General features: G+C 51.3%; 1 protein-coding gene across 1 annotated transcript; it reads left to right on the forward strand.

Moving 5' to 3' along the window:
* The first annotated feature begins 1,113 nt into the window (after positions 1 to 1,113).
* On the forward strand, positions 1,114 to 16,706 carry LOC118719513 (pancreatic lipase-related protein 2). Its single transcript, XM_036439166.2, has 13 exons — positions 1,114 to 1,241; positions 1,520 to 1,577; positions 3,136 to 3,290; positions 4,963 to 5,088; positions 5,650 to 5,784; positions 6,456 to 6,567; positions 7,478 to 7,597; positions 8,997 to 9,116; positions 9,322 to 9,440; positions 9,879 to 10,008; positions 12,544 to 12,655; positions 14,148 to 14,315; positions 16,586 to 16,706. The coding sequence occupies exons 2-13, from the start codon at positions 1,520 to 1,522 to the stop codon at positions 16,647 to 16,649; spliced, it is 1,419 nt and encodes a 472-aa protein (XP_036295059.1). The 5' UTR covers positions 1,114 to 1,241; the 3' UTR covers positions 16,650 to 16,706.
* The last annotated feature ends 402 nt before the right edge of the window (positions 16,707 to 17,108 follow it).

Here is a 17,108-nt window from a genome sequence, read left to right on the forward strand (position 1 = left end):
ACAGGGCAAGGAGGGGGAGGCAGGAGAGATCTGGAAGTCATCCAGCTCACCAGCCCCGTGAGTCATTCGCTTCCAAGGTCCCATCCTCTTCTCCAGCAGTGCCTGCTCCACCAGTGACCATGGTACCTGCCAGGTTGCTGTGCTAGGCTCTGGCCACACCAGAATGACCATATACACCATGACCCTCCCACCAAAGCAAGGTCTAAACAGTCATGGAAATATGCTTACCAGCTGGGATCTGTCCCGCGGAAGAAAGATGGGAACATGATTAGGATGTAAAGGAAGACCTCTCTGGGCAGTGAGGAAGGCCTCTTGGCCGAGGGCGGATGCTTGAAACAAAAAGGAGTGGGGATGGTACGTTTTGGGAAGGGGAAACAGAATATGCAAAGACCCCGGGGTGGGCACTTCCAAAAACTTCACACAGGGCCAGCCTGGCAGGTGCACCTGGAATTCAATGAGCGACAGAGAGGAACTCAGCCCAGTTGTGTGGCGGTGTAGCTCAGTGGTTGAGAGTCAACCTATGAACCAGGAGGTCACGGTTCGATTCCAGGTCAGGGCACATGTCCGGGTTGCAGGCTTGGTCCCCAATCCTGCAAGAGGCAGGCCGGGCCACCTCTGCCTTCTTATCTCCAGGTCAAAGTTCAGTCCACGCAGCTCAGAAATAGTTTGGAAATAGACAATATGTTTTCCAAACAAAGCTGTTGACTTACACAGGGTTTGACTCACGCTTTCTTATTCCACAGGGTTGTCTTTGTTTTTGTTCTCTGTCCAGGTCCCCTGGGAGGCTGCTCTCCACCCAGCCCACCCCCAGAGAATGGGGAGACGCGTGTCCTCAGACCCAGGCGCCTCCCGGGACCAGCATACCTGCAGACCCCCCGTTCCTGCCGTCCCCACCAGCACCGAGACCGCTTGGGCTCCCGTCTCCGAAGGGATTTTGAACAGGAGGCTTGATGTCCCTGTTCTCACCCGGAAACACAATATTTTGGCAGTTGAACCTGTAGATTCAGATTAACAGGGTCCTTTCTTGTCCCCAAAGTCTGTTTTTGTTTTTTTCCCCCTCCAATCTCACTTTATAAATAGCCCCGCTCCCCGGCTGAGCTGACTTATGTGTTTATGATAATCTCGGTGCAAAGCACACTTATCTATCATCCTGTCATTCCTCCTAAAGAGTCCAAAGGATAAATCCGGGTTATAAAAGGCCACAACCACCCTGAGGCGGAGCGGAGCGCAGGTGTCACACCGTAAGTCATCGCTGTGCCCAGGCAAGGCGCTTGGCAGGGTCGGGCGGCTAGAGGGACGTGGCCCAGGGGGAGCAGCCACTGCGCGGGGAGGACCGCGCCTCCGGCTCTGCAGAGGGGCTGCCCCCGCCCTGGGTGGGGAGGCCTCAGTCTCAGGGCCCCCGCCTGGAGGAACAGCCCGATCGGACACAGGCACCGGGCTGCCCTGGGCTACAGGCCCCGGCCCTGTCTGGGTTGGACAACGGTCCACTGTCTGTGTGTCTGTGTTTCCATCCATGCAGATGCTGCCCTCCTGGATTGTCGGCCTCCTCCTGCTGGCCCCGCTGGCCACCGTCAGAGGTAGGAGGCTGTCCCCATCCCCAGGGGGAGAAAGGGGCCATGCCCGGGCTGGCCTCCAGGTGGGGCAGCCAGAGGGCCCATCACCATTATCATAACGAATAGCCTTATCACTATGTCTTAAAAAAAAAAAAAAAAAAAAAAAAAAAATATATATATATATATATATATATATATATATATATATATATATATAATTGATTTTTTTTTTTTATAGAGAGGAAGGGAGAGAGAGTTAGAAACATTGATGAGAGAGAAACATCGATCAGCTGCCTCCTGCACAGCCCCTACTGGGGAGGTCCCCGCAACCAACGTACATGCCCTTGACCTGAATCGAACCTGGGACCCTTGAGTCTGCAGGCCGATGCTCTATCCACTGAGCCAAACCGGCTAGGGCACCTTGTCACTATTTGAAGAAGAACAATCGCCACCATTCGGGGAGTGTTGATGCAAACACAGGGCAACATCTTGGACACAGGTGACCCCAGAGACCCACTGCCCTTCTCCTCCAGCCACTGGCTGTGATGGGGAGGCCCGGGCAGCAAGCAGCTAGGCAGCGGGGGTGGGGGAGGGTGCTCTCGGCAGGCCCCCAATACCCCCAGTCCCTTATGTGGACAAATGTGTGTCTGCAGCCTAAGCTTCATGGACATGTCCCTCGGAGAACTGTCCTGCCGGGCCTGCGACTTGAGCGCCCCCTCCTGCCCATCCCTCCCCATCTCTCCTCTCGCTGTTCCCCTCTCCCTCCAGCTCCAGTCTGAGCCGTCCCTCTGGCCTCCCTTCCGCTGGCTTCCTTCCGCACCTCAGGCCTCCTTCCCTCCTCACCCTCCTCCCTCAGCCCACTCTTGGCCTCCCTTCTGTGTTGACCACGCAGCACGCTGTGAGCATGCTGGTGCTGTGGCCTAGAGGAGGGACCCCCGGGTGTAGACGTGGTTATTTGGGTCATCGGTTGCATGCATTGAGCCCGTGCTATGTACAGAATGATGCAAAAAACAGCCATCCTGGCCTTAAGCAATGCGCCTTTCCTAAGAGCAACAGGGAAAACCTGACATGGCAGAGAGTGACTGGGGGGACGATGTGCATAAGGGGGGCGACGAGAAGACACGGGGATGGGACCGCATCCTTGACCGGCTGCGGTGTGGACATAGTGTCGGCGGCAGGCTCCATCCCGCAGCCTCTCTGAGTTACAGAATCGCAGACGCTGTCACATCTGATGCGGTGACAGGCAGGGAAGGGCCATGGGGGGGCTCTCCTGGAAGAGGGGGCTTTAAGGCAGAAGGTCCCCAGCAAATCTTAGCCCACCCCCCTCCGGCCTGAGGATAAAGGATAAAACAGCATGAAACCAGCGGTGTCCGTGGCCCCTGCCCTTCCTCCGAATCAGAGTGGCTGGGAATGGGCACAGGGGACTCCTGTCCCCGTGGAACTTGGGGAGCAGGGGCAGCAGGCAGAGCCCAGCATGGGCCTCGGCAGCCCTGGCTGCACCCCGAAATGGCTCCTGGGTGGCAGAGGCGAGGTTGCTCGTCTTCCGAGCCTCACAGGGCCCGGGGGGGCTCCTTCTCCCCAGGAAAGGAGATCTGCTACCAGCCTTTCGGCTGCTTCTCCGATGAGAAGCCCTGGACAGGGATCTTCCAGCGGCCCATGAAGCTCTTCCCCTGGGCCCCCAAGGACATCAACACCCAGTTTCTTCTCTACACAAATGAGAACCCCAAAAACTTCCAGGTGAGAGCGGACATGATGGCTGCGAGGGGGAGGATTGGGGTGCCTGCATTGGCGCCTGCACACGGCTGTCTGTGGAAAAGGCAGGGCTGTGGAGGGGTCCGGGCGATGCTCCCTCACCACGGGCAGCCGCCTCGCTCTGAGGACGGGGAACCCCTGGTGAGGTCTGTGGGTGCCCGGCCCTGAGACGCCCACATTCCACACGCACTGAGCTCTGATCTGGGGAGGAAGGATGTGGGAGCAGCATTTAGGGAGAGATTCAGGCCTGGTGTGTCCATCTTCTTCCTGCCCTGGGCCGGGGGAAGAGGGCAGCCCCTCGGGGAATGAGGATGGGGGAGGGAGGTGTAAGTCCTTCCTGATGAGCCAGAAGACAGGTGTGGGAGAGGGGACTTGTTGTTGTTAATCCTCACAGAGGATGTGTTTTCCATCGACTTTTAGAGAGTAGGAGAGAGGGATGAAAGGGAAGAGAGAGAGAGAGAGAAAGAGAGAGAGAGAGAAACATTGATACATTGATGTGAGAGAGACACACTGATTGGTTGCCTCCCATATGAGCCCCGATTAGGCCTTGGGATCAAACTTGAAACCCAGGTGCAAGCCTCTGACCAGGAATCAAACCCGTGACCCTTCGGCGCATGGGCCAGTGTTCTAACCACTGAGAACTCCGGCCAGCGTGAGAGGGGCCATTCAGCCACAAAAGCAAAAAGGTCCCTGGGAGTGACCTCCAGTCCCCGGGAGGCCTGCTGGGCAGAGGCAGGACAGGCTTCTTCCAGGGAGTGACCAGGAAGAAGGTGCTCGGAGCTCAGCGGCTCACAGCTCCGCCCCTGGCAGTTTGGAGAGCCGGTGGCTGGCCATCGGCCCCTAAGGTCAGCTGCTGTGGGATTCTGGGTGACAAACTCCCCCTGAGAGCCCCCAGCTGGGCGTCCGCTTGGACGTGGTGACTGGGCTGTTTGTATCTTCCGATCCTTCTGCAGGCGTGGTGCCCAGGGGCTGGTGAGGGGGCCCTGGCCTGTAGGAGTCGGTTCTTACATGCTTCAAGCTTGAGGTGCCCTTCGCTGCTCCCCTGAGCTGACTCTCCCCTCATTTTGGTGCTTCTGGCCTGGGGCCCTTCACCCTTTCTGTCTCAGGGACCTCTTCTGCCGTCCGGGGGTGCCTCAGGGCCCCTTCTCAGGAGGATGTGTTTAAATGCACGAAATGAAATACATTGGGTTACAAGGGAAACCAATTACATTGAACAACAGTTAGCAGAACACTTGAAAAGATAAATGTATGCCACAGTCATAGACGTGCTGCTTCATTATTATCTCACTAAATAACGAGATCCACGGATTAGCCTAACGACGATGGTCACTTGAAATAATAATAAGAACAACTGATGTTTACAACATCTGCGACCACTGCCCTGTGACATGGAAATACCGGTGACTCCCATTGGTGACAGAGTGTCGTTATGATGAGGGTGGCTTGTCACCCAATTTCACAAGTAAGATAAATACTAGAAAGCCCATGAATGTGGGCCTTCTATTTCTGTCCTCAAGCCCCGGGGCAGGCACTCCGGTTCTAGCCTGATCCAACTTCCAGGGAACTGGTCCCGTGGCCTGTCTTCCTGGAACTGGCTCTCCCGGGCCTATGGCTTGGAAAGGCCAACGTCCCAATTCCCTTTTTCCCCATGAACCAGCGGATCTCTGCCACGGACCTGGCCACCGTGGAGGCCTCCAACTTCCAACTGGACCGCAAGACGCGCTTCATCATCCACGGCTTCATAGACAAGGGGGAGGAGAGCTGGCTGACCGACATGTGCCAGGTAGGCCCCGCCCGGCCACTCCCCCTGAGACCAACAATGGCACCCCGCTTCAGACACTCTCCTTTGGCTTCAGCTACCACATACAAGTGTCAGCGGACTTCCTATAAAGAACCGGGCAGTAAATAGTTTAGCATTTGCAGGCCATGTGGTTTCAACTCAACTCTGTCGTCGTTCCAAAGCAGAGCGAGAATGTGTAAACAAATGGGTGTGACTGTGTCCCAATAAAACTTTATTTATATGAACAGGTGGATTTGGCCCTCCCATAACAGTTTGCTAAGCCCTGGTGTAGTAAGCGATCTTTTTTTTTTTTTTGGCCTGGCTGCGTCAATAACCACCTGGGACATTGAGTTAGTTACTCCATCCCAGGCCTCAGTGTTCACATCTGTCAAATGGGGAACAGGTATCCAGTTCCCGGTGAAGTGGTGAGGATTAGGACAAGTGGGAGGAAGAGGAAAACTCTGACACCAACTAGATGCTTGACGGCGGTGAATTCCTCTGTTGGAGGGTGTGGCCTGTGCCTGTTATTACATTGGTTTCTCCCTCTTGTTTCTCCTCCCCCAGAAAATGTTTAAGGTGGAGAAGGTGAACTGCATCTGCGTGGACTGGAGGCGGGGGGCCAGGACAGACTACACCCAGGCCGTCCACAACATCCGGGTTGTGGGAGCCGAGATAGCGTTCTTAATACAAGGGCTGTCGGTAAGTCCTGCCTGAGCCACATCCCGTGGGGAGGGGCCGAGGGGGGCAGGCGGACGGGGGGCCCCAGGGGCAGCCTGGGCTGGGCCGGAAGCCTGGACACACAGAGGGGAGTTTCCTAAAATGAAACTGCAGCCTTCTCCCCCCTGGAGTCCTGAAGAGACCTCGTGGTGCCTGCGGCAACCCAACCACGTTGGGCCTCGGTTTCCCCTTTTGAAATAAGCCGTCCTTGGAGGCTGCTCTGGGAATTCTCAGCCCAGAAGATGAGTCTTCTTTCTCAGAAAGGGGAAAGCCCCTCACCGCCTTCGCCTTCTGGAAGGTTTATTCCTGGACACCCCAGCACTGGGCCCACGCTCTGGCAGGCCGGCCCAAGTCCTGCGAGGGGGGAGGGAGGCCGTGGTGGGTGTGGATGGAGCAGGTAGTGCCAGGTCAGGCTCCCCTGGCGACCTGCAGGTGGCACAGAGGCCGCTGTCCACACTGTCAGCCCGCACCCTGCACCGCGCACCGGGACTGGGGACTCTAGACTCAGAGACTGTGGTGGCCCAGGGGTCACGCTGTCCTGTCCTAGGTGGTCCCAGAGCCCAGTCCTTCCTCCAGAGACTTGTCCCCATCTCCTTCCCAGAGCCAGGGCGTCCCAGCCTGGCCTGGGGACCTGACATGCCATCCTCCCGCAGACCCAGATGGGCTACAGCTTGGAGAACGTGCACCTCATCGGCCACAGCCTGGGCTCACACGCGGCCGGCGAGGCGGGCAGGAGGCTGGGGGGCCGTGTGGGCAGGATCACAGGTAAGGGGTGCGGGGAGGGGTGGGGTGGGTGAGAGGGGCGGGCCTGCAGGTCCAAGGACCCACTTCCCATGGCCAAGGGCGCCCCTACTGGTCGCCCGGGGACACTGATTTTAGGCGCTGCCAGACTTGGATTTAAAAAATAATTGCCCATACATTTTCATGTGAATGACAAAAAATATATAGGATTGTAAATAAAAACACGTTTATTAAAAAAAGAAAAATATAACTAGCAATGCAACTCATGACCTCAGGATTATTATTGCTAGAGTACGGCAGATTTTTGAACCGTAAAATGATTTTTAATAGGAATTCATCAGTTCCACAAATTTTAATTGTCGCTGCTGTGCCCGTTACAGGCAGAACATGAAACTAGCTGAGACCTGTCACAGGACGCACTCGGCAGATAATAAGAATGAATGAATGAATGAATGAGTGAATCACTAGGCAAAAGGAAGGCACACTGGACATAGACACAGATGCGGCTGAGTCACGTTTGTATGTAACTGTGCAAACGGTTAAATGGCCGGCTCCTTTGCCCGGGCGTGTGCTAGGCATGGGGGCCGAGGAAAGATCTGGGGATTCGTAGATTACGTTTACGGAGAATTTTTCAGATTGCAAAGTTCTTTCTCATATCTTTGTGTGAGGTTTTCACAATAGCCCCATGAGGTAGGTTGCTGCTATTCCCACTTTCTGGATGAGGAAATTGAGGCTCAAGGAAGACACGCGTTTGACCTTGAGCAGAACCTGGGGTGGAATACAGGTCACTGGGTTCTGTGGGCCCTGCTCCTCCCCCCTCTGCTTCTCTTTGAAGATGAGCCAGGCACAGCCCCTGCTTCAGGCGGAAAGTTGAATAAGTTTTGTGGGTCCCGGGTTGGACCCTGGTTTGTCACTGTGCACCTCCGCCTTTCAGGACTGGATCCGGCAGAACCATGCTTCCAGGGCACGCCCGAGGAGGTGAGGCTGGACCCGTCGGACGCCATGTTTGTGGATGTGATTCACACGGATGCCTTGCCCATAGTCCCGTACCTAGGTGAGTGCCTCACCCACCTCTTGGTCACCAGGGCGGTCGCAGGTAACAGTAGGTCCAGGGGAGGTATTCAGAATCGTTTACTACAGTAATAACTTGAATGCCAACCAGTCAACTGGTTGACAGCCCAGTGCCAGTGGTCTCAGCCTGTGGCCCCGGGCAGGTCAGACAAACACTGATGTAGCCTATGGAAGAGGTTGCTCAGTCCTCAAACCCTATGACCTTCTCCATTATCCATTCATGCATGGGCGGGGGGTGGGGAGGACCCCTCAGCCCGTCCTGTGCCCTTTCGCAGTCCAGGTCCCCTTGGGTGTCCTTAGCCCTGCCACTGCACTCGCCAGCTGTGAGCCCGGCTTCTGGCTGAGCTGCGCTCCCCCTGGCCACCAGGGGGCAGCGCCTGCATTGAGCATCTGCCCCCTGGTCATCAGTGTGTGTCCTAGTGACTGATCATTCTGCCTTTTGGTCGGTTTGCATATTAGGGTTTTATTATATAGGGTGCTTGACCTATACTTGCAAAATGCAAAATTAATGTTTGAATATTTTGCTCACTTCTTTTTGCGGAAATTTTGGTTACAGTTTGTGTTGTTGAAACCAAAATATATCCTTTTATTTAATTCTTCTAAAATCAATGGGTGAATTGTTGTTAGTTTAAATAAATTAAAATCTAAAATAAATAAAATTATGTAAAAAAATTAATATTACATAAACTCACTGTCCTTTTCTCAATATTTTCTTCTGTAACCCCTCACGAAACACGCCAGCACAGGGTGTGTGGTTAATAATAGTGATGGTTACCATGGGCTACATTGGGCAATTTGTACATACTCGCTCGGTAACCACCCTAAAAAGTGGGCATTATTATTGCTGTCTCATAGCTGGGATACTGGGGTTTGAAAAGCTTTAGGAGGTCACAGAGTGTGGAAATAGGACCAGGATGTGACCATGGGTCTGTGTGCTTAAAAAGCCAAAGCGTCCAGCCATTATGCTGGGCTCTCAATACAACAATGAGGTCACAATATGACCTTATCAAGTAGAAATCAAAATTTCAAAATGAATTAAGGAATGGAAATTGCACAGTCCTGATAGTGTCTATATTGCATAATGGTATCAGGGTATATCCGTATTGTTCACAGCCTCCCCAGGACAGACAGACAGACAGACACACACACAGTCAAATACACATGTAGGCATGCTCACTGCCTCTGCTCTCTCCTCCTTCCCTATCTTGCTAAGGGCCCATCTCTGAGAGCGTTCTGCAAAGCCCGGCGGGGTGGCTATGCTGAGGGGACAGTTTGCCAAGAAAACTCTCGCTCTGGTCGGAAGGAGTGGGACGCTCTCTGGGGCCATGACCTTGCCTCGGGACCACTTACCTCCCCGCTCACTGCTGCTTCCCATGTTTCAGGTTTTGGAATGAGCCAGAAGGTAGGCCATCTGGATTTCTACCCAAACGGAGGAAAGCAAATGCCCGGATGTCAGAAAAATATCCTTTCGTCCATCGTTGACATCAATGGACTCTGGGAAGGTACGTACATCAGCAAAGCGAGACGGCAGTGCTGCCCTGGGGGGGAAGGCAAGATGCGTGACCGGGCCCGGGTAGTCCTCAATTTTGCTGCCACTCACGGCATGCTCGCTGTGAAACGAGGAGGTGACTCCTTATTCCGATCAGAGAGGTTCAAGCTTCAAACGTGAGAGTCTCTCATGAGGTCCCGCAGCTTTTGCTTCCTTAGGAACCCGAGACTTCGTGGCCTGCAACCACCTGAGAAGCTACAAGTATTACTCCAGCAGCATCCTCAACCCCGACGGCTTCCTGGGCTACCCGTGTGCCTCCTACGACGAGTTTGAGGAGGTGGGTCTCCCCAGGGGCCTGGGGAGGGTGGGGTGGCTCTGTTGTTGGTGGTTCTGTCCCTGAGGCTTGGAACAGGACAGAGATGTAACTCCATGACTAGTAAGGGGCGATCCTGGTAATGCTTCCTTCCTCTGAGGAGCGGGGTGGGCAGGCGGCGGATGGCACAGACCTGACCCTGCTGGGCCTTGCCTAGATCCCCAACTTTTCATCCTGAAAAATTCTCAGAGGATGCCTGGACGGCATGGGTGAGATGGATGCATGCATGCTTTCATCAGTGGATGGAGGGTCGATGGATGCATGAATCTAAAGATGGTTAGGTGGATGAGTGGATGGAGCATGGGTGGATAGATGGATGGATGGGAAGGTGAGTTGATTAACTGAATGAGTGAATGAGTCATGGGCCTACCACTCACAGACAAATTGTTGTTTTTATACCAGAAGGGCTGTTTCCCGTGTCCAGCTGGAGGATGCCCCAAAATGGGGCACTACGCTGACCAGTTCCAGGGAAAGACCAGCGCCGTGGAACAGACCTTTTTCCTGAACACGGGAGAGAGCGGCAACTTCACTCGTAAGTTTCCATGTTACCCATTTCAAAGCTGCAAATGATATTTTTAAATATATTTTATTGATTTTTTTTTACAGAGAGGAAGAGAGAGGGATAGAGAGTCAGAAACATCGATGAGAGAGAAACATCGATCAGCTGCCTCCTGCACACCCTCTACTGGGGATATGCCTGCAACCAAGGTATAGGCCCTTGACTGGAATGGAACCTGGGACCCTTCAGTCCACAGGCTGATGCTCTATCCACTGAGCCAAACCGGTTTCGGCTGCAAGTGATTTTAAAGAGTGTATCAACCTTGTTAGTTAGGATCCTTGGTAGCAATGGGCAGAAACTCAACACCAGTGAGCTTAAGTGGTAATGGGAGGGTGGTAGAATGGCATTTGTCTTGCCTCACACATTCACCCCTTTAACCAATAATCCTGACTAGTGGAGTAGGTTGACCGTGAATGGCCCAGGCTGATCACATGTCCACCAGACCCTGTGGCAGGAAGGATGGATCCATTAACAGAAGAAGGCAAGATGGGGCAAAGGTACCACCACACTAGTCCCCCTGTGTACACACACATGAGCATGCTGTGTTTTTTGGTGATATTTTTGCCCAGCTTCTCACTTAAAAAAAAGATAGAAAAAGCACCAAGATTTGTTTGTTATGTTTAATATTACATGATGGCTGAACAGAAGAGCATTTATTTTTCCAAGGGAGTTTTACATTTAAAAACATTTATGCAGCACTTCACAAAACACTGTTTACACACAGTATTTCATGTAATACTCACAACACTTAGCATAAACCATAACAGTTGGGAGTATCTATAAAGTCTTACACGCATATCCCTTTAAGTCAGAACGCACTTAGGAAAATGCTTACACGTGTGCGGGAGAAGGTACTCAAGGATGTTCACGCAGCATTGACTTTAATACCAAAAGAACGCGGGAGAAACCTAGATATCCACCGCTGGTTAAACAACCAGATCCTGTATGTAACCATTCAAGGAAGGATCTAGAAAACCTCAAAGGCATATTAAGTTAGAAGGCAAATAGCAAAACAGCTATTTTTTTTGAATACGTCATCTGGAAGATACGTCATCTTCCAGTTAAGGTCTCTGCTGAAGACAGAGCTCATTGAAGTGGTTCAAATGAAGAGACCTCCTTGGAGGGCCAGCTTTTGGGGTGTGGACAGGGTTGAAAGAACAAACTAGGGACGCTGAGGTGCCCAGAATCTGGTGGCTGTGGGGCCCCAGGAATGGAGGGAAGCGAGTTACTGTCAGACACCTGGCACTAACGCAAGGAGGCAGCAGGGGAGCAGGCACCTCCATCTCCCTCCTCCTGCCGCTGGCCTCCTCGGATGGGCTGAGCCCAAAGGAAAGCCAGAGACAAGGATCCCTGGTGAGGCTGACCTTACAAAGCACAGGACAAGACAGGGGAGGGCGGTGAGTCAGTCTGGCGTGGGGATGGATAGAGAGAATAGAGAATAAACAGTGCATATTATTTATGGAAGGGGGGAAAGCCTCATTATGTATTTATTTCTATATGTTTTTAAAAATTGATTTCAGAGGGAGAGAGAGATAGAAACATCAATGATAAGAGAGAATCATTGATTGGGTGCCTCATGCACCCTCCCCACGCCCCCTATAGGAGATGGAGCCTGAAACCCGGACATGTGCTCTGACCAGGAATCGAATCCTGACCTCCTGGTTCATAGGTCAATGTTTAGCTACTGAGCCACACCAGCCGGGCAAAATCCTATTTTTATACATTCATGTGTGTGTGTATAAATGCCCATAGAAAGCTCTAGTTCAGAGTATCCCAATCTCAGCTCTATTGAAATCTGGGACTGGATCATTTGTTATTGGTGGGCTGTCCTGTGCATTGCAGTATGTTTAGCAAATCCGTGGCCTCTACCAGCGAGATGCCAGAAGACCTGCACCCACCCACCCCACCCCCTCAGTGTGGCAATCAAGAACATCTCCAGAATAATGCCAACTGCCCCTGGGAAGCAACTCGCCCCGCTGGGCTTGGTTAAGTCTACAGACCAAATTGGGAAGACCTGAGATGGAGGGCAGGTAGACAGAGTGCTGAGAAAGGGTTTACTAATTTTAAAAATTTATCTGTGTTGTCTTTCCACTGAGAATATGCCCATGGCATGGGAAAATGACAAAAATAAAGAAGGGAACAGTACGTGATTTACCCAAATGTTGGAGCCCAGATGTCTCCCTCTCGCATGGCCTTCCTGGTGTAGTCAGTGTGCACCTGGGTAACCGGGTAGAGTAACCAGCCGCCCTCCATCCATTGGCACACATACCTGGCTGGGTTGGCAAGAGATTGTGCTGAGCTGTAATACTTACTCCCACCCCCACCCCCGCCGAGTCCCTCACCCCCACCTAGCACCAGAATTCCTGGGACCCCAACTGCATTAGTTACATTCGCCCTTACCTCCCACTCATGGGGGATTTGGAGCTTGGATCAAGAATGCTCCCATGGGTTATTTATTTTTCCCAACAAGATGAGTTCATTGAACGGATGGCATTTTTCTTTGCACAGGTTGGAGATACAGGGTCTCCCTCACACTGGCTGGGAAAAAGAAAGTGAGTGGGTACATCAGGATTGCTTTGTACGGAAGTAATGGAAACTCAAAACAATATGAAATTTTCAGGTAAGTTTGGTAGTAAAGCGAATGACCATACTTTCCCTAATAGATTATTAATAAAAGCTTGGGTATAAAGGTCTACATACATCAGCCATGCAGAACCTTAAAATCCTGGAATGTCAGAGCCTAAGCAAGTCTCTTAGCATCTCATTGAATCACTCCATAGGAGAGGGAGGGTCAGAGAGGAAGCACTAGCGACTTGAAAGGCTGATTCCTTCTGGATTGCCAAGCACTGCTTCCTTCCTGCTTAAGTTGTGGGGTTGTTGTTGTTGTTTTTTATTTTATTTATTCATTTATTTATTTGTTTGTTTGTTTGTTTATTTTCAGAGAAAGGAAAGGAGAGGAAGAGAGAGAAAGAGGATGAGAGAGAACTATTGATCAGCTGCCTCCTGCACACCCCCTACTAAGGATTGAACCCACAACCAGGGCATGTGCCCTGACCAGGAATTGAACTGCAACCTCATGGTTCATGAGTCCACACTCTGCCACAGTCCAACCCAGCCAGGCCCTGCTTAAGTTTTGTGAATATCATGTTCTCCTTAGACAAGGCACATTTGTATGGAAACTGCTTCCCATCCCACACACACCCTCCATCCCCGCCTCCTGCTGTGAAGCCTGCAGCTAGCTTCCTGTTGCTATGGTAGCCTCAGCACCTTGCTTGTGCGGGTATAGAATGGGGCGCTTGGTAAGAATGTGTTGGATAACTGTGCTGTAAAATTAGGTTCTGTCTGTGCACTAAGTTTGCATAATAATTTTCAGCTTAAAGTTATTTGAGTATTTCTTGCGCTTCATGGGAGATGCTCACAAATGACCCCAGCTGAAGCATATGTGTCTTTAAACAAAGATACCCCAAGTCCTGTAGTGAATTAAAGAGTCAATATGCTGCCCTAAGTAGTTGACTTCTCTCTAGGTAACAATCAAGACAGTGGAAATCTAGAGTCCAGGATTACTCTAAAGTAAAGTGACCAGATGTCCCGATTTTGAACAATTTGTCCCACATTCTGTGGCGTTTTAAAAAAAAGTCCTGATTGGCTCAGTGGATAGAGCGTCAGCTTGCGGACTGAAAGGTCCCAGGTTCGATTTTGGTCAAGGGCATGTACCTTGGTTGCAGGCACATCCCCAGTCGGGGGTGTACAAGAGGCAGCTGATCGATGATTCTCTCTCATCGATGTTTCTATCCCTCTCTCTTCCTCTCTGTAAAAAATCAATAAAATATATTTTTTTAAAAGTCCCGATTTTTGGAACACCTCGAGACGTGGGACAAATTGTTAAAAATCAGGACTGTCCCGCCAAAAGCAGGGCGTCTGGTCACCTTACTCTAAAGGTGTGTACTTCACAGATGCCTCTGTGTCTTAGCGTCCCTGGATGTGCATGGGGGTATTCGAGGGAACTGCAGAAAGCCAGCAGCAGCGGCCATTGTTTGGAGGAACAGCGGGGAGCTGTCACCCTAAGGGTTCATTTACCCAGCGGACAGAACACTTTATGTCTATGTTTTCAGAGGATCCCTCAAACCAGATGCAAACCACGTGCGTGACATTGATGTGGACCTCAATGTTGGAAAAATCCAGAAGGTTAAGTTCCTCTGGAACAACCATGTGATAAACCTCTTCACATACAAACTGGGGGCTTCGAGAATCACAGTGCAGAGCGGTGAAGATGGGACCGAGTGAGTATCCTCTATTCCACCTGAGTCTGCTTCTGTATTCCCTTATCCATCTATCGCTGCAAACATATCACCCACGTGTCCACCTACAGAGCCTTCTCTCCACCCATTCCTTCATCCCTTTCTCTCATCCACTTAACCACTTACCTATCCACTTATCCATGCAGCCATTCATCTACCAATGATTCCTCTCAACTCTGCATCTTTCCATCTATGCATCTGATTTCTTTTGAAAAGTCAATCATCATTTTCCTTAAGCCAAATTCAATTTGGCAGGAGCAAGACGTCAATTGTAAGGCACAGGTTTGAGAAACCGGCCAATAGGAGACACTGTTTTATCTGAAACAGTAAGGAAAGCGCCTGGGCAGCAGCCGTAGGAAATCTCAGGGTTTATTTCATACAAATTGTTTTGTTTGGAGACGGTGGCCTGAGAGGCATACAGACTGTGTTAGCGCACAGTGGAAGCTCTTCTCTTGCTGAGAGGATAGAATCTGACTGGGTGAGAGTAGGGAGAGAACATAACAGTGTTTAAAATGTGGCAAAAAGAAAAAAAAAAGAAGGCTACCGATGACAGAAAATCACATGTCAGCGTCTGAAGGAGACTCGGAGATCACCTTTCACCTACTCTCATGTTAAGATGAGAAGAGTGAGGTTCACAGTCACATGACTAAGTGACTAAGTCCACCGAGGAAAGCTAGAGGGACGAATACTGACAGACTATTTTCAAAAACACCTACTAAGGCCTTGCTCAGCTGCATGACTTAGCCGTGCTGACAGTGGGTGGTCATAGTCCTGATTCCTGGGTGTGGCGCTGGAAGGGCCAGAGGTCACTGCGGCTGTGCCAGTGAGCAGAGCTTGAGCCCGAGGCATGCCCAGGGCTTGAAACCCAGTCCCCCAGGGCCTCCAATCCAGCCCTTGTTCCATGGTGCCCACCCAGCCGGCCGCGGAGCTGAGGGTCGGTGAGGCCTGGCTGGGGGACGCATTGTGGGGCTGTCTGGGTTTCACAGCGTTTAGGGGGAGGGGAGGTGGGTTTTGTTTTCACATGCAGTACAGCTCACCCATGAATCATCCCAAACACCAACCTCTCTCCCCATATAAGGGCTTCCTCACCACGGAGCCACATTATGCAGCTGAGCCCTGAGGGAGGCTTGCTTGGCCAACCAGCCCCTTTTAGCCAAAGGGGTCTCCAGGCAAAGGAGGGGGCCAGGTGTCCTGCAGCTCATGGCTGGTTATTCCCCCTCTTCAGGAGTGACATCCCTCCATGACCTCCCCCACCTCCCAACATCTCTATGGAGATATAATTGTCATAGCCTGTGCTCACCCATTTAAAGTCTATGCTTCAGTGATTTTTAGTTTTACATTTGCGGAGTTGTGTAATCATTTCTAAAGTCAACTGTAGAACATTCCATCACCCTTCCCCAAAAACCCACACCGATCGGCCATCATCCCATAACCTCCCATTCCTTTGCCCCAGCCCTGGGCAACCTGTTTTCTATCGAGATAGATTTTCCTGTTCTGGACATTTCGTATAAATGGAGTCATGCAATATATACAGTCCTTTGTGACTGGCTTTTTTCACATAGCATAATGTGTTCAAGGTTCATCCATGTATCAGTACGTTATTCCTTTTGACTGCCAAATACTATTCTGTTCTATGGATATGCCACATTTTACTTATCCGTTTAGCAGTTGATGGACATCAAGGATGTTTCCAATTTGGGGCTATTACGAATCATGCTGCTGTGAACATTTATGTACGAGTTTGTGTGTGCACATATGTTTTCATTTCTCTTGGGTACACACCTAGGAGCGGAACTGCTAGGTTATGTGGGAACTCCTATGTCTAACCTTTAGGAGACCTGCCAGACTGTTTTTCCAAAGTGGCCGCCACATTTCCCATTCCCAGCAGCAATGTATGAAGAACCCCCCAGGTTCTTAACTCTAGGGAAAGCCCCCCTGGGCAGGCGGGGGCACCCCTACCCCCTAAATTCACTACCAGGCCCACCCAGAGCTTCAGGCGCACTGGAGATCCTCTCGGTTTTGAAAAAAAAAAAAATCCGCCATCTGACACAGCTGATTCGATTTCAGCTTAAAAGGCCACAGGAGGAGAGAGTGTTCTTTACGTGGTTTTGCTTAGTAAGAATCACCTGGACTCTGCGTGGTTAGCCGAGCCTTTCAGTCAGAAGGGTCTGAAGTCCAGGGTTTGGCTGGATGGGTGCACACACATTTCCACAAGCTGCTGAGCCTCACGCTGACCCTGTTCTCCTCCGCAGGTATCATTTTTGCAGTAACGAGACGGTGAAAGAAGACCGGTTGCTGTCGCTTCAGCCTTGTTAAAAATGTGCTGCTCGCTTATCTTTTTGTGGTAATAAAGTTTTAATGCCCTCGGGCTGACATTAAGGTGTGAGTTTGACATCCTCTGGGTTCTGGGGTCCTATTTTGGAAATGACTTTTAAGACTAGAGCCAAGGCCCCAGCCAGTGTGCTCAGTGGTTAGAGCACCAAAGATGTCTCGGGTTCCATTCCTGGTCAAGGGCATATACAAGGGTTGCAGGTTTCATCCCTGGCCCCAGCTGGGGTGCTTACGAGAGGCAATCATTCAATGCATCTCTCTCATATGAATATTTGTTTGTTTTTCTTTCTCTCTCTCCTTCCCTCTCTTCCTTCCACTCTCTCTAAAAATCAATGGGGAAAAAAATGTCCTCAGATGAGGATTAACAAAAGCAACAAAATGTAGGAGCCAAGCTGGCTGCAGGTCATGTCTGAAACCTCCCACTGCGGCCCTGTGCCAGCATCT

The sequence above is a fragment of the Pipistrellus kuhlii genome, unplaced genomic scaffold, assembly GCF_014108245.1.
Source record: "Pipistrellus kuhlii isolate mPipKuh1 unplaced genomic scaffold, mPipKuh1.p scaffold_m20_p_15, whole genome shotgun sequence".
In the NCBI taxonomy this organism is placed as follows: domain Eukaryota; kingdom Metazoa; phylum Chordata; class Mammalia; order Chiroptera; family Vespertilionidae; genus Pipistrellus; species Pipistrellus kuhlii.